At 35.4% G+C, this 25957-nt stretch overlaps 3 protein-coding genes across 3 annotated transcripts; 1 reads left to right on the top strand and 2 right to left on the bottom strand.

The window, feature by feature from the left end:
- The first annotated feature begins 1935 nt into the window (after positions 1-1935).
- LOC107788890 (serine--tRNA ligase) lies at positions 1936-9520 on the top strand. The gene is made up of 9 exons (XM_016610622.2): positions 1936-2241; positions 2961-3031; positions 4867-5028; positions 5109-5214; positions 6146-6339; positions 6861-6964; positions 7100-7283; positions 8660-8839; positions 9059-9520. The coding sequence occupies exons 1-9, from the start codon at positions 2109-2111 to the stop codon at positions 9266-9268; spliced, it is 1344 nt and encodes a 447-aa protein (XP_016466108.1). The 5' UTR covers positions 1936-2108; the 3' UTR covers positions 9269-9520.
- Positions 9521-14145: 4625 nt separating this feature from the next.
- LOC107788889 (uncharacterized) lies at positions 14146-19556 on the bottom strand. The gene is made up of 6 exons (XM_075238493.1): positions 18792-19556; positions 18660-18702; positions 18481-18561; positions 16656-16842; positions 14841-15108; positions 14146-14717 (listed from the first exon to the last, which is right to left on the bottom strand). The coding sequence occupies exons 1-6, from the start codon at positions 18846-18848 to the stop codon at positions 14511-14513; spliced, it is 843 nt and encodes a 280-aa protein (XP_075094594.1). The 5' UTR covers positions 18849-19556; the 3' UTR covers positions 14146-14510.
- A 336-nt stretch (positions 19557-19892) lies between these two features.
- Positions 19893-24511, bottom strand: LOC107816269 (peroxisomal adenine nucleotide carrier 1). The gene is made up of 5 exons (XM_016641970.2): positions 24239-24511; positions 21842-22073; positions 20979-21125; positions 20636-20793; positions 19893-20554 (listed from the first exon to the last, which is right to left on the bottom strand). Exons 1-5 carry the CDS (start codon positions 24379-24381, stop codon positions 20284-20286), a joined length of 951 nt encoding a protein of 316 aa, XP_016497456.1. The 5' UTR covers positions 24382-24511; the 3' UTR covers positions 19893-20283.
- Between the last annotated feature and the right edge of the window lie 1446 nt (positions 24512-25957).

A 25957-nucleotide genomic window follows, 5' to 3' on the forward strand; every position in this document is an offset into this window, starting at 1 on the left:
TGTCTATAATAAGTTTTGTTCCCTTAGACAGAAATACAATAGCTCTTCCGGAGCCTTCAATCAAACTTATATTACCAGAAATTGTAGAAATATTTGCTTTTTCCTTATGCAAATAAGAAAAGTATTTTTGATCTTTGAATATGGCATGAGTTGTTCCACTATCAATTACACAAATATCTTCATGATTGGTCTTTGATCCAAATATAATTTGAGGATTATCCATATTCTTCAAAATGACATAAACAAAATAAATATGATAGTAAACATTATTATCAAAGCATAACTTTTATTTATGTACAATAATTACATAACCATACTATCTACTACAAATAACAAAAATTAAAATATTTACATCTCTACAGATTCACTACCGATCACATGACTTGTTTCTCCTTCTGGGAGTACAAAATAATCAGCTACATCCAAATGCATGAAGTCTAAATTATCTTCAGAAATAAAATTTGCTTTAGCATTTTCCTCTGTCTTCTTCAGGGAGGCTTGATACAGCTCAACCAGGTGCTTTGGCGTACGACATGTATGTGACCAGTGCCCTTTTCCTCCATATCTATAGCATGCATTTTCTGGCTTTGCTTCTTGCACCGCTTCATGCTTTTGTTCCTTCCTTTTCCACTGCTGGTGGTGAGGAGGGTTCTTTGGTGCATTGTTATTACTACGATTAGAGTTTCCTCCCCGACCACGGCCATGACCACGACTGGGGCCACGTCCTCTTCTACGCTTAGCTTGGTGGAAGTTCGTCTCATTCACTTCAGGGAATGGACAAGAACCAGTAGGTCGGCTTTCATAATTTTTCATTAATAGCCCATTATGTTGCTCGGCTACAAGAAAATGTGAGATAAGTTCAGAATACTTTTTAAATCCCATCTCTCGATATTGCTGATGCAGGAGCATATTCGAGGCATAAAAAATAGTGAAAGTTTTCTCCAACATATCATGATGAGTAATATTATCACCACATAGTTTCAATTGGGAAATAATTCTGAACATATCATTATTATACTCACGGATAGATTTAAAATCTTGTAGCCTTAGATGAGTCCAATCATAACGTGCATGTGGAAGAACGACCATCTTTAGGTGGTCATATCTATCTTTTAAATTATTCCACAGTATGACTGAATCTTTAACAGTAAGATATTCCATTTTCAGACCCTCATCAAGGTGATGAGGTATGAATATCATTGCTTTGGCACGGTCTTGGTTTGATGCCTAATTTTTATCTTTGATGGTGTCTGCCAGACCCATCGCATCAAGATGAATTTCGGCATCAAGCATCCAAGACATGTAGCTTTTACCCGATATATCCAGGGCTACAAACTCAAGTTTAGAAAGATTTGACATTATTTAGAAAAAGAAAGTTCGTACTTCTGATACTTTCAAAGTATTTTCTCGAGATGGCAGAGTCTCGTGCTGATAACGTGTTATAAAATAAAAACTGTAAAGTAAAGACAAGTATAGAGAGAAAATGATATATTATTCAAACTTCAAATTTATGTACATAATGAACTGAAAACTCCTCTATTTATAGAAGAAAGTAAGTAGCTGCGGCTGCAAGGCTTTTCTTTAGCTGCTTGTAAGTTGTGTGCATGAGTTGCTTGCAACCTGCCTGTTTAATAAGAAGCTGCTACAAATCATTTCATTGAGCTGCTTGCAACCTGCTTGCATTATCTGCTTGTAGATAAACTTCGATAAAGTACTAAATGGATAATCTTCTTCAGGAAAATTATCTATAACGGAGTAATAAATGAACATCCACAATATAATTATTTTCAAAAACATGTATAAGTTACAACCTATTAACACTAAAAATTTAAGAAATATATACGAAAAATTTATGATAAAAGTAAAAGTTATTTGATTGTTAAAATCATAATCTACTACTACTATAAAAACAGCATTAGGACTAGGCTAAACCCCTGCGGTCCTAACCCTTAACTTTTTAAACCTTTATCTCATTGTGGGATTTTGTCCCCTGCTACGCCGTCAGCTCCCCAAGTATCAGCTTAGCTTTTACCCTTCACACTCTCATCGCCAAATTCTCCATTTCTCCTTTTGATTTGGTGTTTGTTTCAACAGCAGGGAAGAAGAAGATGTTGGACATAAATCTGTTCAGAGAAGACAAGGGACACAATCCCGAGATCATTCGTGAATCTCAACGTCGTCGTTTTGCCGACGTCGGTCTCGTCGATCAGGTCATTCAACTCGACAAAGAATGGCGTCAACGTAATCCCTCTCTCCCTCTCTCTTTTTCACTTTGCACTTCGCGATCCAGAAATTTTTCCCTGTAATTTTTTTGTGTGTCATTCTGCTTCTTCGTTTTTCAATTTGTAGGACAATGTTTTCTAGTCTTTGGTTGGCGAGAGAAAAGTATTACCCGGAGAAAGTATAGTATTAAAGATTAACAGAAATATTAACAAATCGGATAGAGTTCTGATGAAATTTTTGAGTATTGAAGATTGATAATAATGTCCAAGTGTTGGTTGGAGGAAATTCAAAGGCAAGGTAGTTGCAAAGAAAATAAATACCTTCGTACCAAACACATAATAACCATTTAGTTTTTTCCCTCGAAGTTGTTTGGTGCTTGGTTTGTTTAATTTGGAGGAGAACCCCTTTTTTAACCTCAATTTTGTGGTCGATAGTGCTTCATATATCCTGTAAGTAAATTTATGCTTTGTTTGTGTAGTTTGGAGTAAATCCCTTTTCTTAATCTCAATTTGATATCGATTCTGCTTCGGCTCTGCCCAGTGTTAAGTTTTGTGCCAATGAAGTTAGTTTTATTGTCATATCATTTAGTTTTGAAGTAATATTGCATTTTTTTCTTACTGACACCAAGTGCTGCAAGGACTTGCAAAATATTTTTGTACTTGCTACTCAGATTTAACCGGATAGAGGGATACCCAGTTTACATGCATGATTTTGATGAAGATTTGTGTATTTTTCAGGCCAATTTGAGCTTGATAACTTGAGGAAAGATTTCAACAAGATCAACAAAGAAGTTGCCAGGCTCAAGATTGTGAGTGTTCTATTCAGTTGTTGAATCCAATTGTCCTATCCGTCTGCCATATGTTCTTTTCATATCTTTTAGTGTCTTGTAATAAGAACTTCTAGCACACCTACTGACCTGACTTATGTCTGCTATGCGTCATGATGATTATAATTTGTTATATCATGTATGTTGGACCTACTTGAAAGGAGAACCTAAGAAAATGATCAACTGCAAGTGTAAGTGTGCTTGTTACTGTACATAGACAAATGGTAAGTCTCAAAGATATAGAAGATTAGATGGTACAATAATCTGTATTATTTACGTCTTGTTAATGTTTATGAGTCACTAATGACTGTAAATTCCTGTCCTAATGTTAGGCTTGGTCCTTTTCTAACTAAGAAGTGTGTTACTGTCTGGAAAAAAAGCCAATATTATCTTAACCTTCTTTTTTATATGAAAAGAATTATGGAGGATAAAACTTAATTTCCATGCTCAAAAAGAAAGAGATTTAACTTAGATTCCGTAGTCAAAAGCAGATGTGTTAGACAAGCTTTAGCTTCTTGGTAAGGCTGCAATATGTATTATATATAGGGCTCATTGTATCTTTGTTAAAAAATAGATTTTTCTCCCGTGCATTCTCACATGGTATCAGAGCTTTACTGAGAAAATTATCGTTGTGCGTCATTCCAGTGACATCCGGGAAGAAAGATCTCGTCGCCGTGCAATTTTCCGGCAACTTCGTCTTGTTCAATATGCATATACCAGTACCACCATTAAATCCGAAACCGTTGTGCGATCAAACCCTAGAAATCCCAGTCCCATCGGAACAGAAAAGTCAGTCACCGTGCGTCTTTCCGGTTGACGACTCAAGATTGATTTGTGTTGTCTCCTCATCGGTAAGTGTTGTGCGAAAACCAACACTACCATCTTGTTCGGAAAAGTCAGGCAACAAAACCCCAGTCAATCGCTTCGACAGAAAGTCCCTCATGCGCCTCTACGCGCCACCAGAACTAGGGTTCCAGCGAGCGTGTCTGACATACGCGTGGAGCACTTTCCAGCCAGAATTTTCCCAAAAAAAATTTAGGACAGTTGTTTTGTGGAGTGATAGTCCACCAGTACAATTCCCGATTCCGAGATTTTTGGAATTTTCCGGATTCAATGCTAGAATTCATAGATGGTCTAGGCACCGTGTGAAGGAATCTCTACCTTTTTGTATACTTTTGTACTTATCAGTACCTCCTGGTACTGATTTTGTTAATAAAATTTATCTTACCTTTCAAAAAAAGTCTACCTTCTTTAGAGCAATAAACCATCCCTCCTTTGGGGGGGGATGGACTTTAAGAGATGATACATACAGTGATGATTCATGATGTTATGGCAATTTTTATGCTGGCTATCAACCTACCACAGTTCTCCTCATTTAATAGGACTTACGGCTCTGGGCGAAACCTAAAGAGGTGAATAGAGCTGAATTGGTTTGAATAGAGCTAATGGGCTTAAAGGATTCATATAGCTGTCCTGACTAGTTTGGGATTTAGGGTAGTAGTTCTGTTTGTGCATATGGTGCAATTAGGGCTTTATGTTTCGTGATGAAAATTTATTTGGGAGGAAATTCTTCTGTTATTCTTGAATATAGTTTGATATAATGAATGTTCCCAAAAAGGGTTATAGAATTTATTATCACCCTATCAAATGATTATGCACCAACTTTTTTGGTTCTTGATTCTTGAGCAATTAAAATTTCTATCTCTTGGATTGGCAACTGATTTTGTTTGCTTTTTGTTTATTGCCAAGCATGCGTGTTTTTCTCAAGTTTAATGCTGAAGTTGAAAGTGAATCATGTTTTTTCCCCTTTTGTAAAGTCTGGTGAGGATGCAAGTCACAAGATTAAGGACACTGAAGAGAACAAGCAACTAACTGCAAAGAAAGAGGCAGAAGTGCAGGAGGCTCGAGCCGCTTTATATTCAAAGCTGGAAATCATTGGAAACCTTGTGCACGATTCAGTGCCAGTTAGTAATGATGAGGTATGTAAAGTGTGCTGCCTTTTTAGTGACATAGGTTAGCTTAAAATGAAACTTCTCCTTTAACCAAAGATTATTTGTAGGCAAATAATGCTATAGTTCGATCTTGGGGAGAGAAGCGGACTGAGAAGGGTCTTAAAAATCATGTTGATCTCGTTGAGCTTCTTGGAATTGCAGACATAAAAAAGGGTAAGTGCTATATTGAGCTTACAAAACTAGGCCTCTTACTTTTCTTAAGTGCGCTATCTTTCTGCATGTTATATTAAATGACTAGGAAACTTTCCTGGACTCTAGGTAGTAATTGGTAATTCCCTCGCTAGCCAATCCAGATTATACACTCAATAGCTAACACATACTAGGAGTTATCCTAATGCTGTGGAGAATAGTCTTAATACTGAAAAGCTAATTGCTTTATGTTGTGTTTTTTATATAATGCACTACTGAAGTTACTATCGTTAAGATAGTTCTGAAAGAGGAAACCAGGTATTTTGAGAAGTAAAAGTGGTGGATATTAAGGATTTTTTACGGTGAATTTCTTACTAGTTAGTACTAGCTATGGCTACATGTCCACATTCCTATTTTTAAATCACAATGCTTTTTCTCTTTAATTTCTCTAGAATTTCTGTTTCCATTTTCTGAAAATCCCCCTTGCCAATGCAAGCCTGGAATAAATAAATTAATATTGAATCTTGCGTCTAAGAATACATTACCAAGGCAAATTTGTAGTTATCAGAAAAAACAGGACGTCTTGCGTTAAGAACACTGTTACAGAGTTTTTCATGTATTAAATAAACCATAACAAAAGACTCTTTGGTTGTCTGCTTATTAAAATCTTGATGCTGACTGCTGAGCTGCTCCTCCCTCTCTCTATCTCTCTCAGTCTCGCTTTTCTATTTTGCCTTTCCCCATTCTACGTTTTCATTTTCATGGTCTTATTTTGTCATATTTTGTGTCTGCGAATTGTTTTTCCATCCCTTATTTTTATCTGTTAACCCACTATATTCAGGTTAAATTGTTCCTTTTACCCTTTTCCTTTCTGAAAATTTTGTAGTTCGTTTTGTATTCTTTTGTCAGTTGTATATGAGTTGCTAGTTAATGCAAGGATATCTGAAATATATAGGTGCAAATGTTGCTGGAGGAAGAGGTTACTATTTGAAAGGGGATGGTGTACTTCTTAATCAAGCTTTAATTAATTTTGCTCTTAATTTCCTAAGGAAGAGGGGATATAATCCATTGCAGACACCGTTCTTCATGAGGAAAGAAATCATGGCAAAGTGTGCTCAGTTAGCTCAGTTTGATGAAGAACTTTACAAGGTAATCTCTCGTATGTTTTGGTACATGGAGCTGAATGGATTTAATAGACACTGATAGTGCAGTTTGTTCCATGGATTAGCTGCTGTAACTGCAGCAGAAGGCCTTTGATAACAATGTTGGTTTATTTGGCAGGACCGTTGTGTCAGAGGGAAATTGCTCCAGTTTACTATTTCATTAGTGACAGTAACTCTTCATTTTTTAGTAGGTTAAAGATATTTCATTAAATAGACAAGAGAGTCCCAAAAATATGTACATCAGAATAGAACTTCCTCATCCCGGATGCAAGAAATGAAAAGATTCTCCTACAAAGGATGTTCAATATATGTTATATACCTCGAAAACCTAAGTTTTCGACGAAGGACCACCCTTAGGACAATGTGGCTTCGCCCCTGCCCGGATTATTGGAAAAAACATTAGCACTACATTCGTGCTGTTTTTCTTACAAGATAACAGTTGTTTCATGCTTTCTGATTTGAAATTGATGGTGGCAAGACATACCTCACTTATCTTTTGTTTGATAGGTCACTGGTGAGGGAGATGACAAATATCTGATTGCCACTGCTGAACAACCTCTATGTGCTTATCATTTGGATGACTGGATTCATCCTTCACAGCTTCCGTTAAGGTGTTGTAACACAATTTGGCACCACAGTGTCCTCTATTCCCTCAGTTTCAGTGATGATAGAAGTTTTCTCTTTACGGAGAAAAAGAAGAAATTCTAGTTGGCCTTTTATGGACTAACATCTATGCCTTTCACCAGGTATGCTGGATACTCGTCATGCTTCCGCAAAGAAGCTGGTTCACATGGACGAGATACTCTGGGAATTTTCAGAGTACATCAATTTGAGAAAGTGGAACAGTTTTGTTTGACCAGTCCAAATAGCAATGACTCCTGGGACATGCATGAGGAAATGATTAAAAACTCGGAGGAATTCTTTCAACTGGTAGGTTTGATTTTCTCTTCCATTTTCTGAGATATTGCCTTCTGCTAGCAGTATCTTTGAAGCTGCTTAAGCAATGTTGATAGGCATGTGATTATTTACCTGTTACTCAGTTGCTGTAACAATAGACCTTCTATATGAGTGCTACCCCTCTTCAGACTAATGAACGCCAATTAGAGTATAGCAGCTACTCTTTGGAATCAGATGTCACTTTGAGTTTGTGCGTGTGTGAACACAGATGCAAACCACTCGCATTATCACATTTAGCCCATTAAGAGTTTTCTTAAAATAATCTTATCTAGTCCAACATCCTGATATACTCCCTCTGTTTCAATTTATGTGAACCTATTTCCTTTTTAGTCCGTGCCAAAAAGAATGACCTCTTTCCTTATTTGGAAACAATTTACCTTTATGCAATGGTTTATAGCCACACAAAATATATGTGCTTCATTCTACACCACAAGTTTAAAAGTCTTCTCGCTTTTCTTAAATTTCGTGCCCAATGGGTTCACATAAATTGAAATGGAGGGAGTATTTGTTAATTGTTTAATGAAATATTATTCATTCTGCGCCACAAGTTTAAAAGTCTTCTCGCTTTTCTTAAATTCTGTGCCCAGTCAAATGGGTTCACATAAATTGAAATGGAGGGAGTATTTGTTAATTGTTTAATGAAATATTATTCTTCATTTAGCTACTTTAACATTGAAGTTGTTTTTATAAGCGACTCTTTCTATCAATCTTCAATGTGATTAAAAATATAATAGTAATGAATAAATGAGTCGCTAATTGATCCAGCAACACTAGAATGAAATTCTTTTGGAGTTTCTGATTCCTAGAGTCCCATCATCTGTTGTGCTGGATAGTTTTTCTAATCTGGACCTACGTGCACACAACTTGACTAATTAACCAGAACTTTGTCCACCAAGGTTTAGGTAGATGATAAGAATTCACCTTTTGGTCGCCTTTACTCGGATTTGTTCCTAAGGATGCTATTCCAACTCTTTGATCCCTAGACCACCTGCTTAGGGCCTGTTGGGCTGTAGATTATTAATGGATTAGCGACTTCTCATCTCGTGGTTTAGACCACTCACATTTAAGTCATTTTCTGGCGACTTCACTATCAAATAAGTTATGCAAAAAAAGCTATGAGAGAATTATTGAAGTTGCTTAACCAACAGACCACATCAACAGCTCCCCATATAGGGAATTTGAACTTCTGCAGCTCAGGAATGCATTCTGGTACTGCATCTTTTAATTACTAGATTATACTTGGGATTTACTATTATTTGGTCATATTATTAATCATTAGACTGATTTCAATCTTGGCTTGACATACCCTGGATGCAAGGAAATCTAAGCATAGCTCTTTCTCTTCACAGCTAAAGATTCCTTACCAAATTGTATCTATTGTTTCTGGCGCACTGAATGATGCAGCAGCAAAGAAGTATGATCTAGAAGGTTGGTATCCTGCATCTTCGACTTACAGAGAGCTTGTGTCCTGCTCAAACTGCACAGACTATCAGTCGAGGAAATTGGAAATTCGGTTTGGACAGAAGAAGGTATTGTGATCTGCCCCTTCATTCAAATTTATGGCTGCAAAAGAAGATATCTCTATTGAAATACTAAGCCAATAATTGTGGATTACGTGCCATACACTGGTATTCGCTCAGAGTGTTAATGAATAGTGCAATTCAACTTCAGTGTCCAATGTTTTTGTTTTAAATATTTTACTTACACACAAATCTCAACTACTATTCTGACATAATTGTTTCCTTTAGGGTAATGAGCAAGCAAAACAGTACGTGCATTTGTTGAACTCCACTCTTACAGCGACAGAGAGGACTATCTGTTGTATACTTGAGAACTACCAGAGGGAAGACGGAGTTGAGATTCCTGAAGTTCTACGTCCATACATGGATGGGGTGACATTCATGCCTTTCCAGACCCCTCCAGCAAAAGAAGCTAAAGGAAAGAAGTCAAAAGCATGATTGTTCTAAGAAACTTAAATATCCATTGTGAAAGAGCTGAAGCATGTATTCTCTTGAACTTGGACCCTCCTTTTAAGGAGCCCGAAGAGGAATAAGGGAAGAAGGCAACGGCAACTAATTTTGAATTTTGAAGTGTAACAAACAAATTAGAAAACAGCTTATTAAGTGGGATCATTGACATAGAAAGGCAGATTGCTATATTTCCCACTTGATTTCATTATTGGTTTAAGTTAATAGATTGCTTTTGGACACTCCTATTGCTGTACTGCTAGATGTTACTTGCATGATTATTCGCACTTCTTTGAACCTTTATTTTGTTTGTGATCCTTGCTGTAGATGCAATTGTCAGTAATTGATTTTCTGAACCCAAGGATTTAAAGTATTGGAGTGGTTGGTACTTGGTAGTATTAGAAATCTCATGACTATTTTACCCATTATGGTGCCCCATAGTGTGTGCCTGTCCATTTTCTCTCAATTGTATCATAGGATTGTGGCTTATTCGTCGAAAATGGTTTTAACTGGTCAAACAACTTATTTTTGTAACTTGTTAAAGCAAATGCATATGTTCACATATTAGAAACTTTATTCACTCATCAGCTAAATTAGTACCGAATTCACCTTTGTTTATTTGATCAGAAATTCTAACGACAGTCTGCTAATTGTTGCACTTGTGGTAGTTTTACATTGCCTTCTTGGACATTGGAGTGAATTTTTCCTTCTTAAGCAATAGCTTTTTTAGGATACAACGAGATATTTTTTCCAGAATATTATAGATGTGCTTTGATACATGTCCTATCAAATCTTGGGTTCTACCGACTACCAGTTTTCAGAGGCAAATTGTTGTACGCAAGGGAGGTTAGCCTAAACTACAATATCAGAAAAGCGAGAGTATAACGAACTAATTAAACTCAAAGTTGCTTTTTGAAATAATTCAAAATAGGACTTAAACTTAACTCTTTAGTCTTTAATCAATGTGATAAGGGACCTACAAGTGAGGTTGATTTTAACGCGTGGACGTAATAACTTTTTCTAAAGACTTTGTCATATATCCCCATGGAAATATTACGCTCATGGCCTGCAATTAGTCAAATTAATGAGGAAAAATGGCAATTATACATGTATTATTTAAGTCAATAAAGGATGCTTTAGACTTATTCTGCAAGCTTCAAAGTCTCATTCAATGTTCACCGGTCCATGCACTCCACTAATGAGCCTCTTAACTAGGGGCGGAGCTACAAGATTATGTACAAGTTAGTTATATTCTAGACTAAACTCTAAAATTCTGACTCCCTCTTTAATGGTAACAACAATGCAACTAAACTTAAACCCATACACATGTGTAAACTACTTCCAACACTAAAAAGAAAAGCAAGAACGAAGTTGTTACTCCATAGAACTTTGAACTCACTATGATATAAAATTTTCGGAAATTCTGTATACTTTCTATGAAGGATCTTTTCACTATTGTTAACCTTCACTTGTTTTCTGGCAGTTCACTTTCTTCTTTTTCTTTTTTCTTTTGCAGTGGCCTGGTTTTTACTATACTGGAGAAAGAAATTAACACTCTGATTTTACTAAACTAAAAAGAGAATAATATATTCTTATCATGAGTTGTTAGTGCCAGAGAAATGGAAGCTGATGTGAGTTTAAAAGGAAACGGAAGCGGGTTTCACAAGTTAATTAATTAACGAATGAAAGAATAATATAAAAACGAGACTGAAAGCTCTAAGGGTTTCCAGAGCTGTTGATTACAAAAAATCAGAAAAAGAGTAGTAAAGAAAAGCATTACAAAAAAAATTAGACAGAGGCTTTTGGCCATATATTATTAGCAGAATGACAATGTTTCACAACCCCTTCCAGAGCAATGGTTTTTTTTTTCTACCTTTCATGCAAGGGGTTGTGAAGCATCTTAATCATACCATTCCGTTTCTCTAACATACAAATGTAATTAAGGATAGCTGCTTGCATTGTGGACAGATCTAGTTACCCGATATCTTTGCTGGTGGAAGATAATAATAGAAGCGAAATAGCCGAAGTGCATGCAAACGAACGAGACCTTATGATTAAAAGCTTTAGCTTTAGTGATTTATGTACAACTATCTCTGATGTTTTTCTTTGCTGATCACCTATTAATTGTGCAAGGGATCAGGAGAAGAGGGCACTTCTCTATTGACATATGCAACAAAACCTTCATTCCCAATACGGCTGCTTCTTCTACTTCTATTTGTAGCTGTAGGACTTTGTGCATCTTCTTCCATGTTATTTGGCAAGTCCCGAGCTCCCAAAACCTCAGCTGAAAACGTCAGAAAGATCAACAAAAGACACCATATAATATATACTATACTTCTTTTTGCAGGCATGGCCCTTAATTTTTTCTCACAGTTTCTCTCTTGCCTTTTCTCTAATCAATTCCAAGAAAAGATTGCTTAATTAACCTTGTGTGAGAAAAAGATGTATATGCCTACTGAACCAAGAGGAAAAAGAATAACTGCTTTGAGGGAGCTGAAATAATTTGCATGGTAGCTAATTTTAAGGTGTGTGCTACACAGACAAATATTGTTCTCTTTCTCTTCCAGAGTATTTGTGTGAAAAGTGAAAAGTTAGTCAATAGAAAGGGCTTTCGGTTTTGTGGGGGTTTTTTTTTTTGGGGCGGGGAGGTTTGGCATTTGGTTGGAAATTGATTTAATAATTTTAAAGAAGTAAAAATCTTGGAGAAGTATATATGGAAATATGGATGATGACAAATTAAGTGTAATGTCAGCCAAACAGTCATGTCTAAAATTCTTAGAAATTTCTACCAATAGGCTTTTTCAATAAGCCTTTAGGTGAAAAGCCACATACCTTAAATTCAGGATCTAACCTTTGACTCTAGCTTAGGATGTTTCTGCCTTTTATGCACTATGTTTCTCTCTTTCCCTAAAGTCTAAAAAACACTAAAACCCTAATGTTTGTGCAAATATCTAGGTACCGTACAACTTAGTTTAGCTCTTGTGTTGACTGAGACCTAATTTATTACAATATACATGGCTTTGATTTCATAATCAAAAGGGTACTTACCTTTGAAGAAACAACACATTTTTCATTAAGGCATCTTTAGCATTTTTGTTTTGTTTTATTTTGCGTTAGACTTCTTCCTTGATTTAATACTATCTTTGTTTCTTCTTTTGTTCTTACTTGTGGCACCTCTCTTAAAAGTAGAGATCTGTACTTTAATTATCTTAATGCTTGGATTTGTCTTTGCTTAATTTGAGGCATTCCTTTCTCTCTCTCACACAAACACACACTATAAACTCTTGTGACGTTTTGTTTAATTATAAAACGAGTTATTAGTACTGTTTCTTTTGCATTATGTTGATGTTGATTATGCTTTTCTGCGCAAAAGCTTTAACTCTTTCTCCAATAGGTTAATTAGTTACTAAAGCTTCTTGATAATTTCTGACTTATATATGATGCGATAACAGACACCGTTTTCTTGATAAAACATATGAATTTGAGTAGTAGTAGAAGAAAATATTAAAACAATTACGACCGAAAGTTATATGAAATAAAGAAACATCTCTAAATTAAAATTTTGATTTGGACTATTAAAAGTTATGAACGTTATATGAAATTCCTGTTAAACCCTTCTCTAAAGATTTTATTACTTGGTGGTCTTAAAACTGTATATTCTCAACTTCTCATATGCGTTCCAAATCCCTACTTACTCTTTAAAGAGGGAAATCGCTCTACCAAAAGGAATGTATGTCACTGAAATTGTAGGCGGCAAAACCATGTTTGGGCAACTTGTTTTTCCTTTTTCTAATGCCTGATTTCTTAATAAGCAAACCAATATCTCTAATGCACTAAATTACGTATCGGAAAATGAGCACTTAGCCGCCCTCTTGGTTTTTGAAATTTTTGTATACTTTTGAAATATACCTTGAGAAAAATGTCCTTTCTCCTTCCTCCCTCGTTGTTTTATTGCCTAATATAAAAAGAACCTTGACTGTTTTATATGTAATGAAGACATCAAATATACATCATAACCTATAGTAAGTACACGGCCATGGCAATTACTTTTTAATGACAAATTATTTTTCCAACAATGACGCTTTAGCTGAACTCACTACACGTGTTGTTACTATTTTACAAGCTTAGACTTTGAGATTATGATCTTGCGTTGGGATCTTCGTATATGCTACTAACTCCGTCACTTTTACTTGGCACGTTTTGACTTTTTACGCCCCTTAAGAAATAATAAATGAAGTGCATAATTTACCATGTTACTCATATTAATTGATGCATATTTTATTGGATTTGAGAAAATGATTTAAAATGGTAATAAATATTGTGGGTAAAACAAGAAAATATTTGTTGTCTTCTCTTGATATACGTAAAGTGTGAACATCTATTTTTAGTATACATGCCAAGTAAAAGTGACCGGAGGGAGTAACTCATAATTTGCTTGCAATAGTTGTTTCCTTTGTTTTAGTCGACTTGGTAATTTACATAGCAAAGCTCCAGAACGAGGATATTTTAATAGTTTATAAATTCGTCCGACTAATTTGGTCTTCTTAAATATATATTAGCTAATGAAAACTAGTAATATATTGAATGAATAGAATTTGTATTTCATATGTCAAGATAAAAATTGAAAAGAAACTAACAAAGTCGTAAAAATATAATAACACGCTATAATTTTCTTGCTTTGGTCTGTGGATCGCCATCTTATACTCTAATGATCTGACTATTAAGAGAAGTAGAATTAACAAGTTGCAGCCGCAAGAGTTGAGAAAATTGCAGTTAATCATTACAATCTTATTTTGACCGTCAATGGAGCAAGCAAAGTAAGAATAGGTAGATACCATGTTGAAAATTAGGTCATTCAAGGGTCATCATGGCAAGCAAAAGTATTTCCGCATGGTTTGATTATCTTGTAAGTGGACTTGTAGGAATTTGCTAATCAGTCTTGACATTACAATTAAATCCCCACTAAACACAAATGTTTGACTAAATCATCGACCCTCGAACTCCCAGACCACTATTAAAGCTCAAAAGTGTGACATTCTCAATAAGAAGACCACAAGCTGAGAACCTTTTGATGAAACTATATTATTGTATATCGTCAAAAATGAATGAATACAGTTCCGTTTCAATGACCAAGCACACTTACAGTCGAGTTGATACCAAGAACAGTGTCCTTTCTCTGTTATTTATATGACATGTTCCAACCGAGCCTAGTCGCATTCCAATAATTTTGTAGTTATACTGTGACGTTGAACAAGTAAACCCTCAGTACCAAAGCAAGTGCAAGTTGCAACAGGAAGATAGCAGCCACAATGAAGAACCACCTTTCACCAGCCGATGCTATGTGGTGTTTCAGATTAAGAGCCACAAATGTGGCAGACATTAAGCCAGCTACACCAGCAACCACCCATCTCACTATCTCCCAGGGAACAAGAGACAGACACTGTAAGCAGTTAATCATAGATCTTAGTATGGATCCTAATGGCAAACTTAAAAATGAAAGGATTCATCAAGCAACAGGTTTCCCAAAAGTTCAACAAAGTATACTGTAATTAAATAAACTTACCAATGCCGGAATGAAGACAAAAAGGGAATAGCCGTAAAGGCACAGCAGCTGAACGAGGCCAGATGGGGCAGAGAAGTACTTGAGGACTAGAAACAAGCAAAGAGGAACTACAGTGGAATAACCATAGAATAAACCCGCAGACCAAGTGACAAGGTTGATGTCATAGTTCCACTCCTTTTTCTGTAGCTTGTGTGCTATATAGGTAACAAACGTGCCAATGGAAGCTGCAACAAATACCAAGGTACTGCATATCCAGAACGGGCCATACCTGAAAAGAAAAAATTGAGTAATTACGGTAGAGAAGTTCGCTAATATGGAAATAATTGAAACATACACTCATGACATCTTAAGGGGCAAAGAAGTCTAGACACCACCCAGTACAGATAATGGCTGCATAAGCATCTAGCAATAGTTTAAGTTTAGATGCAAAGTTTGCGGACATCATTTCTGTTCCTGCACTGCACCCTTTAGCAAAACTTCCCTGCAGGCAAGTTCTGAACAAGCGTCTTCTTACTCAGAGAGCATGTAAAGCTGGGCTAAAGACGAACAGAGGGGCAGCAGTGGCAAAACTTCACTTGCTAATCACTGTTCTTTTCTTTTTTAAATTCTTTTAGTAGGTTGTTTGATGGTTATTACTTTTTTGTCCATGAAGGTACAGTTGAAATATCACATGCGCAGTTACAACTCCACAAAGCAAACCAAGTGTCAATCAAGTTAAAAAGGAGCAAGGACTTAAAAAGCAGTCATAATGTATCATAAGCCCAACAACTGAAATAACTTTTCATGAAACAAATATGCCAATAATCACCATTATGAGCTCTGCCGCTTGCCAATAAACAAACATGTGCTATTATATCACGGTCATACGTAACACAGGAACATGCATAAAGAAGATGAAACAAGAGGAATGATTAGCTGAATGATCCCCCCCCCAAAAAAAGTAATACAAATTTGGAACAGAAACTTAAGAAATAACAGGTTCTGAAGTGTAAACGGAATGTCTAAACAATCCTATATAATAGAAGATAGATATAGGGACAGAAGAAGAAATCAAAACGAAAGCACATACATTCTAGAAGGGAAATCTGATGACTTGCACAAAACTCACTAGCTTTAGTACAATGCGCAGGACAAATTCCAACTCGAAAACGACAAAGATACCAGCCCAAATTATTCTTATTGGTTCTTCTGTATGCCTAATGGTAATTTTCAAAATATACCGCCAGAGATTTGAAACAAACTCCATCTAGTTAAATGTAAGAATTGTTCCATATCCATTAGCCTGAATTTACACAACCCCATTACAGCCTGCATTTAATGCATGGAAGTTTCCACAATAAATCATTATTCAATTCGAGCAAGTTAAGCATAGTGGTTGCCCATTGGCAACCTCCTAGCAGGTAAATGCCTCTTAGTCGAGGACTAAATAGCTGATCAATGAGAATATTGTAGGATGAAACTGATAGACAGGGATATTAATTAACGGTCATCTCATCCAAAACCATAATAAGAAATTAGAACGATATCATTCAAGAAGAAGAAAGTGTTACTGGGAGCAAGATATATTCTTGGTCTCCTATAAACTGCCAACTTTATTCATCCGTGGTAAACGGGAAAAAACAGGGCAGAGAATTGATAGAAGTGAATGGGATAAGAATTATATAAATGCCATTTAATAACGGTAGAAGCCCAAAGGCCTATATTTCCAGGAAATAACTACTCATAATAAGTTTTTATAAGAGTTATACTTAGGATTAAAACACGAGAATAAATGCTAATTCAATAAACATAGAAATAAAAGAGCAGGGAGCATACAAATCTGGGTTATTGGCGGTCTTCTCCGAAAAGGATCCCGTGAAAGGAAAGAGTGAATCTTTTATTCTCTCCAGAACATCTGATGTATCAACATCAAAATAGGGCTTGTACGCAGCAATAGTGAAAGCGCGAAACCAACCGCTCTGCTGGGGCTCATCAGAACCAGATACTGGTTTAGAGAATGTATCTACAACAACAAGTCATAATTATTATCTAAAAAGAGAAGTAAATTCAACCTGAACTGTGGAAAGTGGAGAGGGAAAAATAGATTTGCTAATAACTTAATGAAAAGGACGCAATAGCACGACTCACAACTTCCTTCAGTTAAGCTTTGAGAGTTAACTCTTTTTAGAGATAACAAAATAACTCTATGAAGAAGCACCAGATGAAACGTGCAAATTTTTTAGGAGAAGAAAGATACTGTGATCAAACTCAAACACAATTATATATCTTTGCTTAGTTTTTGGTGCAACATGGCTGTGGAAAATGTGTTAGAGCCCGAAGCCATTTTGGACTTCCTCCGTTCATTGCATGACTTGTGATGCACATACTTTTTTGAATATACAACTAAGCAGCACTTTGTTGTCCGCATCAATAAACTTTACCTTATCAAAAAGAAGCACCGGATGAGACAACCTGTACGGAACTAGGTATACCTAGACTAAACATAACCACATTATTGTAATCCCTCGAAACCGATCCTGGGACTTCCTTGTATTTATTTTACCCTGGCAAAATGGTTTCTTCCTCACCTCATTTTGACTTATACGTTTACACAAAATTCCATTCGTCTTTCCAATTTTGTACTGGTGAAACAATTTCTTTCTTATGATCCTACTGCCTCATATAGTATCAGATTTGAATTCAAAATCATTGTAGGAAGAATGTATATTTGAATCCAGGCTTTGTAGCCTTGAAGTAAAAATTTCAATTTGAAAGAAGTCATAGCATAATTAGCAGTGTGAAAGATGTTAACATCAGCTTAGTTGAAAGAAAAAATGCTGAAACATGCTGGACAGCCCCTTCATAATGCAATGTTAAGCACTATCATCGGTGTGTTTATATCGCTATTATAGAGACAAGTGTTGTATCATGAACTTCAAAGATCTAAAGACAAACTAAAAAGCTGCACTAGCTCCACTTCTTGTATGTCTAAATTCTAAATAACCCTAGACTAAACATAACCACATTATTGTAATCCCTCGAAACCGATCCTGGGACTTCCTTGTATTTATTTTACCCTGGCAAAATGGTTTCTTCCTCACCTCATTTTGACTTATACGTTTACACAAAATTCCATTCGTCTTTCCAATTTTGTACTGGTGAAACAATTTCTTTCTTATGATCCTACTGCCTCATATAGTATCAGATTTGAATTCAAAATCATTGTAGGAAGAATGTATATTTGAATCCAGGCTTTGTAGCCTTGAAGTAAAAATTTCAATTTGAAAGAAGTCATAGCATAATTAGCAGAGTGAAAGATGTTAACATCAGCTTAGTTGAAAGAAAAAAATGCTGAAACATGCTGGACAGCCCCTTCATAATGCAATGTTAAGCACTATCATCGGTGTGTTTATATCGCTATTATAGAGACAAGTGTTGTATCATGAACTTCAAAGATCTAAAGACAAACTAAAAAGCTGCACTAGCTCCACTTCTTGTATGTCTAAATTCTAAATAACCCTAGACTAAACATAACCACATTATTGTAATTTTTTTGCAGAAAAATTAGCTGAATTTAGCTGAAAACCACACGTTAGTTAATAGCAACACACTATTACGTCTTTACGTCGTAACTATATATGAATAACTTAGGAGGAGATACCGTCGGCGTCACGTGGAGGTCCAGAAGCACCAGAGATTTTCCCCTGGGAACTGGAAGGTGGAAATGTCTGCAAATTCGAATCTGCAATCACAAAATAAACCCAAAATTTTCACAAACCAATTCAAAATGATCCACAAAAATACTACTGTATGATTTTGTTGAAAATCTGAAGACATTACCAGTGAATTTGACGGCAACTTGGCCAGGTGGATCTGCGACTGCCTATAATATATAAGAAATTAGACAATTAGATCTGAACGACGGCCAGAATAAAAATTCAATCAAACCAAAAAAAATGAGAAAAGAATTACAGGAACAGATCCGGAAACATTCTGATTATCAATTGCGGTGTAATTGCTGGACATCATCTTCGTTTCTTCTCGTATAAAACTGTATATGCAAATTTGTTCTTTCAGCTCAGTTTCGGACACAGATCTGGAGTGGTTTCCTGTATATGCAAATCTTTCTATTTGTTTCCTTAGTTATTTTAATTTTCTTTTCTCCTTTTTTTTTTGGTTTTTGGTTTTTTTCGGTAAGGGGTGATGGATCTTGTCATATTTGGGCTTTGGGTTATGGGTCCCAACTCCGAAGCTTAGACGAGAATCTTTCATCTTTTATGTCTTTTTTATTTAAAACATTTTCAAAAGAAAAAGAAAACAATAAGGAAATATTTGAAGTTCAAAAAATAAATTTGTGAAAAGGTAAATTGTTGTTACAGTTCTTATAGGAAAAAAAGAAAAAGCTAAAATACAAAATGAACATGTGGTTTTATTGCTGGACTATGTCTAGATTTTTTGTGATACATGTTACTGTCTTATACCAATTCTCCTATAAAAGTCCCTTTTTTTATGTGGAAAACAATATGGAGAATTGGGAAGTTTCAAAAATAAATAAAATGTTGTAAGAGTTTTGATGGAAAAATATGCAAAAGCTATAATATATTATCTAGAGGTGGTTTTATTGATGAAATGAATATGGGTAAACTTTTGTTTAACAAATTAAAACAGTCTTCGAGCCCGTTTGGATTGGTTTATTTTAAGTATTTTTAAGCCAAAATAACTTTTAAGCAGTTTTGTAATGTTTAGATAGAGTAAAAAAAATACTTTTAAGCACTTGCTTTTAAGCTAAAATGACAAAAACAAGTCAAAAGCTAAAATTCATAACTTATGGCTTAAAAACTATTTTGGCTTAAAAGTCACTTAAAATAAGCTCGTCCAAACGGACTCTTAAACAAAGTCTCCTTTGAAAGTCAGTTTTGTTAGGAAAACAAAATGTTTGAGTTTTTCTTTGATTAATTTGAATTTCGTAAACTTGTGATTGTATTTTTCAAAACGGAAATGACTAGTTTTCCATAAAACCAACTAGAGTTTTCATCCTCATATATCCACGAGTTTTAAAAAAGAAAAAGAAAAAAAAAAGAACTATCCCCTTGTATACCACGAAGAACTCTGAGGGTTCATTCAGTTTAGACAACAGATCCAAGTTCATATTGAGAAACCAACTAACTGGGGAATAAGAAAATCAAATGTTGATTGTTTCTCTCCTACATTACTGAATAAACAAATATTTCTTGTCAGGTTATTCTCTTCGAACAAGTCTGAAAACTATCATCTTATTGTCTTAAATTCAATCATTTGCTTGAGATCTTGCTGCCTGTAATCACATATGTTGTATGCCATGGACCTGAATGATGTTTAACAATGAATCTTCTCCCCCTCTTGAAACTAAATACTTAAATTGCAACAATGCGATTAGCGTTCTTTCTTCTGATTTCTCATCAAAGTCATTATCCGCAAATACGATTTATGTACTTTTTAGCCTTCTCTGCCTGATTAGTAGAATTCTCCTAAGTGCAAGTATGAGGACCCAAGTTGAGGCGGAGATCTTTTCCTTTATCATTAGAAGCAATGCTGAGCTTAACACTGTTTTGAGGATTTGAGCATGTAATCCTTTAAAGAAACCCAAGATACCTTCTTTCTTCCAGATAGAGCATATGACACCACTGATTGTCTTACTTGATTTCGGTTCAGCCTTCTTATCCTCATCGTCTGCAGCTTGAATCATGACCTTACACCTGATTTCAGGTTGATGTTAAAAGGCTTACATTGGATTTGAAAATGACGTGAATCCATGATAAAATCCAAAAGAGATTCACCTGATTGCTGGGTAGGTTAGGACTGTGGCTATGCTCTTTGACAGCGCACCTAATGCAAAAGCTGAGAATGCAGAAAGTACAACAGGTGATGCATCTCTTTCTGTCGTCTTCTCCTTACCTTTCAGCAAGTGTTGTTTAAGTTGATCAAAAACTGTATACTGCATCACATAAACATCTATTTTAGCATATTCTATCATTACTTAGTAGAAAATTGTGGCTTCACGAATGATGACATTACTTGAACTAACAGAGTTTCAAGTTATTCAATCAAATTTGTGTACACTAATTCAACTAGTTACTTATTCAATTTACAAGAATTTAGTTTTTAAGAAATATTAAGTACCTGAATGGCAGGGTTTGACGTCAACAGTAAAGAAATTCCAAGGCCATCAAATGCTTCACTCCAACTACCTTCTGTAAGTGTTTTCCAGAGGCCTTTCGATTTCCCAAAGGCACTTGTCTGCATCCTTGAGGAAGCAGTATCTAGTGGCTACATAAGAATATCAAATAACTTAGCATCAGCATTCAATTGAGCAGTGTGAGTTTTGGTTGCAGGAGATTATATTACACGATATGCTTTTGGCTAGCAAATATCCACGCAATATGATAAAAAATTGAACAAAGAGCCATGGACATTTAACAATGAGTTTTTGGCTCTTGCACTTACAGTCTTCCATTTTTAAAATCGTGCATAAAACCCTTACCGTAAGTCATGAGCTTATCACACACCATGACCATGGATTGGACATCAGAGAAATTTAATGTTTAGATAGAAAAAATCCAAAATTGAAAGACTTGCACTAATTCTTTTGCAAACAACAGCAGTAATGAGCAACCTGGCAAGTTGCTACTGGTCTATGTGCCGGCACTGTGAATAGGAGGAGTAAAAGGTGCACTACATAAAACTAGTTTCAATGTCTCAACAATTTCTTTCCTTAGTTCCTTCCCAGTTGGGGAAAAAACAGATCAGCATTACTGTTAGCCATATTAAATAGACACCAAGCTTGCTTGTCCCTCAAGAAGCATTTGCACTTGGTCATAATAATAAGCCTCAAGCTCACTTGTAGGTCCTACCTCCTCACAACATACACGTGAGATTAACAAAAAGGGAAAAAAAGGTAGAGCTTCGACACTACTCTTTTTCTTTTTACATTAAATCTTTAACAAGAAACTAATCAACTTGAAGACGATTTACGAACTGCTTACCTGAGTTGCTAGGGCCGTACAAGCGCCAGCTGCAGCTGCAATTATCAGATTGACTCTTGTTCCAATGGATTTGGCACCACTTCTCTCCAAATAGAGTCTTTTAAAGTAGCTATATCCATAGAAATACACAAACTGGGCAATGAAAGATTGCAAGTTCTTGGTTCCCAGACCTTGGTACAGTGACAGTACCTTACCGCTTGATATTGCCTCCAGCAAAACATCGGAGAGATTCCTGCAGAAGGAGAAACTGAATCAGCGACAAATTTAACAACGTCAGAAAAAGTATAGTACTCCAAGTTCTAACATATATATGGACGAGGTACCAGAGAAGAAACTATATATCAAATATCAATGGATGTGTGGTATGCAAATTTCAGATGTGTTGTCACTTTCATGAGATAAATAATTGAAAAAGGGAACACAGTTAAAGAAACTAAGAGCATCTCGTACTAGACTTCATTATAAAATCCAAGCCTTTAAAGGAGTGGTCCATCATATAAAATTAGGAAAAGATTTCTTCCTTGCCACCAAGAGAATGAAACATCAGTTGGTTGACAACATCATCTTGATAACCGAGTAGTACATAATCAGGGATTCAACCGTGTCCCTTTAGGCAGGACTCGGTACATTAGACTCGCAAGTAACTTATCAATCAATCAGAGAAAACAAAATAAAAAAGCTCTGAGGTTTTAAGCTCAATGGCGATTTTCTCATCCATATTAATAAATAAATTGTTCAAGTAGATAATCTCTAACCCAAAAAATTTATCTTTGACAAAGTGATAATGCTGACACCCTGAGGAATAGTGTTATTACACGAAGCAAAGGGACCGGACCAAAAGGTCCGAGTCTATATACCATGCACTTCATTTGCATTAAAATATACAGGATATTTTAATCCTCATACTAAAGGTTGTAAAATAAAAGAGATGACGACCACCCCACACACACAAAAATAAATAAATTAAATTAACCTTTATTTTACAGTTCAAAGTAATGGTCTACAACCTATAAAAGCCTCTCTAGTGACCCTGAACAGGAGGAGGGAGAGCAACTTGTTAATCCTTCTAATATAAGAAGAATATGCAATAGAAAGCTCCTGCATTGTTTGGCCTACCAGATATTGGAAAATTTTCTTAATCTGGCTAACGAAAGAATTGGATTGGACTTCTGCAGATCAAGCATCATAGTCACACTGCTTTTTGTACAATAATGACCAAATCTTCTTGCCTGGAAATTCTAAAGTCGAGAAACCTATATGAAGGCAATACCACAACATTCCAAACAAGTTTCACAAGAGAATACAACATCAGAAGAACAGTAAAATCTTTTAAGGATCCTGGGATCAACAAAAGATATGCAACATATGTAATTATGACTAATAAGGTTAGTATAAATAGTGCCAACAGCACAACCAATCTCTCACATTATGAACACTGACCACTGACTCTTGATCGTCAAGAGAAAATGAAGACTAACTCTTAACAATGCAATTCTTCAGAAAAAAAGCAGACAAAAATTCATATCTGTATTTGAAATATTCTCTTAGTTAACCAGGTAATCTGAAGCTTTGCAATGGACTTCTGGTTTTACTCAAGCCCTTAGTCTTGAGACAACACAGTTGTTACAGAAATTTCTTTCTTTTTCTCTTCTAAGAAGTCATTTCTTACGGATAACTTCTCACCATCCTACCCTCTGAGTCTGAGATGCAGTAAATAACGTTACAAATTTTAAGAAAAGGAACAAGTCATTTTTTTACATTAACTCTGATAACTTAGGAAATTCTGGGTCATCCATTTATTTCTCTGTAAAACTCAAATACTGGAAACTCTCTTATGTAAGCAATTGAAAACTAGAATATCCCGGACAAAATAGTTTCCAAAAGTTCCACTACAAAACAAAAGAAGTATTTTCTTCGTGAAAGACATGCTGCAGAAAAAGCCTTTTCAGCCAAAAGGCAAGAATAGAACAAGATAATTTGAAGAACAAACTCTTAATAAAGGTGAATACCTAATTAAGCAATGGCTGCTTTTCCATAGACGAAATTCACTTTTATTCTTGAGTACTAGATTTGGCCACATGGATTTCAATTGACCCGTTAACTAAAACACAAAAACACGAATCTAATTCATAAGTCCCTTTTAAAGATCCAAACTTTGATTACCAATCAAGGATTCCCATTGATCCAGTCCCACCCCTTCACAAAAAAAGAAAAAAAATCATACTCCTTTTTATTTAAGAAAACGTTGTAGAAAAAGGGGGGGAAAACAAAGAATCTGCCCATTCAGAAAAAACAACCAAAAAGCTGATCAAACAACAAAAGAATCCAAAAAAGGAAAAGAGAGAGAATTCCATGATCAGAGAATAGGAAGTAACCGGGTGAAGAAATCAAGAGAACCTGTATTTACGGAGACGATGAGCTTGAACTTCAGCTTGGTACTTAGCTTTGCAGGTATCAAGAGGGTACAAGATAGTAGTGCTAACTAGAGCTCCTATGGCTCCTGAAGTCGCCTCTGATATGGATTCCAGATCACCTGACATCTCTCTTTCTCTCTCTTCAACTATATAATCAAGAATTCTATTTAACACATCACAATTATCAAAACCCCAACTTTATACTTCAGCAACAACGGATCATTTAACAAACACGGAAATTCCAACATCTAATAAGTCATTGTCTTAAGGAAGAAAAGTAGGCGGCTTTGTACCGAAGTTGGTTTCCTACGTTATGAATGAGCCCAACGTGTAATTACACGGTGTTTGGGGGGGGGGGTCGAGGATGGGTCTTCTTGGGATGTGTAATACGTGATATATTAAAAATGATTTTAGCTCATATTAAAAAATATATAATCTCTTATCTGCTTACCGTATAAAAGAATTTTATACTAGTTACGTAATTTTACCCCTACCATAATAAATTATTATTTTTTACTTATTAATTACAAATTTTATTTGTTATGGAATATTACTTGCTTAAAATTATATATTAGTACGTGATTTACAAATAAAAAATCTTGCTAATAAATAATAAAGTAGTGAAACTCGGTTGGAAGAATGGTTTTGGTTTTTGCGTTGTTTACATTTTCCACGTGACACATCCGACTGGTATTGGTGATGGGTCCGTTTTCGGTACGCGACTCCTTTGACCTTGGCTTGCCAAAAGGGACTTCCTAGTTTCCTCTTCGTGCCCGTTTGGGAAACTTCTTTGTACTCACTCCGTCTAGTAAGGTTATTAAAAATAGTTATTTTAAATTATTTGTTATTTTAAAATTTTTAAAAAAAATTAATTATTTTTTTTCGTTCTTACCCTTAGTAATAATTATACTTGAATACTACAAACACCTCAATTATGAATAATTTTATTCAAATACCAATAAAAAAAGATTAAATATTAAAACATGAATAAAGGCAAAGTAATCAAAATTCCATCATAATTAGTTTTTCTTAAGGGACGTGTACAAGAGAATCATGACAGATAATTTAAGACGGAGGGAGTAATTTTTATTTGTATGAAGTTTATGTATTTTGATTTAGCTAGTTTTTCACAAAATCAGTAGAATAATTTTATAGGATAAGTTTTCTTTTATTTTTTAGTGCAAGGAGTATAGGAGCAAACACATATGTGTATTGGGTAAAATCGATTTATATTAAATGCTCGAATGACAGCGTGACACGTGGAACCGGAGGCATGCGAAAGATGAAGCGAATGGGAATCATGACCGAGGACAGCAGCTTTAGTTAGCACCAGGTAAATTCCGATAGGAACATAAGCAACGGGAGCAAACAAATATTTGTCACTAGATGATATTTAGTGAAAAATATTCCTTAGTATTAAATACGCAAATCGTTACAGAGAATTTTGGCATTCATGACCCGTCCCCCATTATTGTCATTAAAGAGGGGCTTGATCTTATGACCTTGTTCACTAGGTATAGTTATAAATGGCGACTTCAACAACCATTGAACACATAAAATCTCTGGCAAACTTATGCTACACACTATTCCCAAGCAAAATAATATGTTATTTTCTGTCTAATATTATTCTTATTGCTGCCTTCGGAAGCCTTGCTCCCGGAACCAGGCTATCTGCTGTTTATCTTGATTTAAATGTTAATTC

The sequence above is a fragment of the Nicotiana tabacum genome, chromosome 19 (genome assembly GCF_000715075.1).
Source record: "Nicotiana tabacum cultivar K326 chromosome 19, ASM71507v2, whole genome shotgun sequence".
Lineage (NCBI taxonomy): Eukaryota > Viridiplantae > Streptophyta > Magnoliopsida > Solanales > Solanaceae > Nicotiana > Nicotiana tabacum.

Bases quoted from the DNA above. Each gene is read 5' to 3' on its own strand.
- LOC107788890 (XM_016610622.2), top strand. From the start codon at position 2,109: ATGTTGGACATAAATCTGTTCAGAGAAGACAAGGGACACAATCCCGAG. The intron at 5,029-5,108 runs GTATGTAAAGTG...GATTATTTGTAG, and splicing joins TGCCAGTTAGTAATGATGAG to GCAAATAATGCTATAGTTCG. The intron at 6,965-7,099 runs GTGTTGTAACAC...GCCTTTCACCAG, and splicing joins CCTTCACAGCTTCCGTTAAG to GTATGCTGGATACTCGTCAT.
- LOC107816269 (XM_016641970.2), bottom strand. From the start codon at position 24,381: ATGTCAGGTGATCTGGAATCCATATCAGAGGCGACTTCAGGAGCCATA. The intron at 20,794-20,978 runs GTACTTAATATT...TATGTGATGCAG, and splicing joins CGTCAAACCCTGCCATTCAG to TATACAGTTTTTGATCAACT. The intron at 20,555-20,635 runs GTGAATCTCTTT...ACCTGAAATCAG, and splicing joins CTAACCTACCCAGCAATCAG to GTGTAAGGTCATGATTCAAG.
- LOC107788889 (XM_075238493.1), bottom strand. From the start codon at position 18,848: ATGATGTCCAGCAATTACACCGCAATTGATAATCAGAATGTTTCCGGA. The intron at 18,703-18,791 runs GTAATTCTTTTC...TATATATTATAG, and splicing joins ATGTTTCCGGATCTGTTCCT to GCAGTCGCAGATCCACCTGG. The intron at 14,718-14,840 runs GTAAGTTTATTT...AACTGCTTACAG, and splicing joins TTGTCTTCATTCCGGCATTG to TGTCTGTCTCTTGTTCCCTG.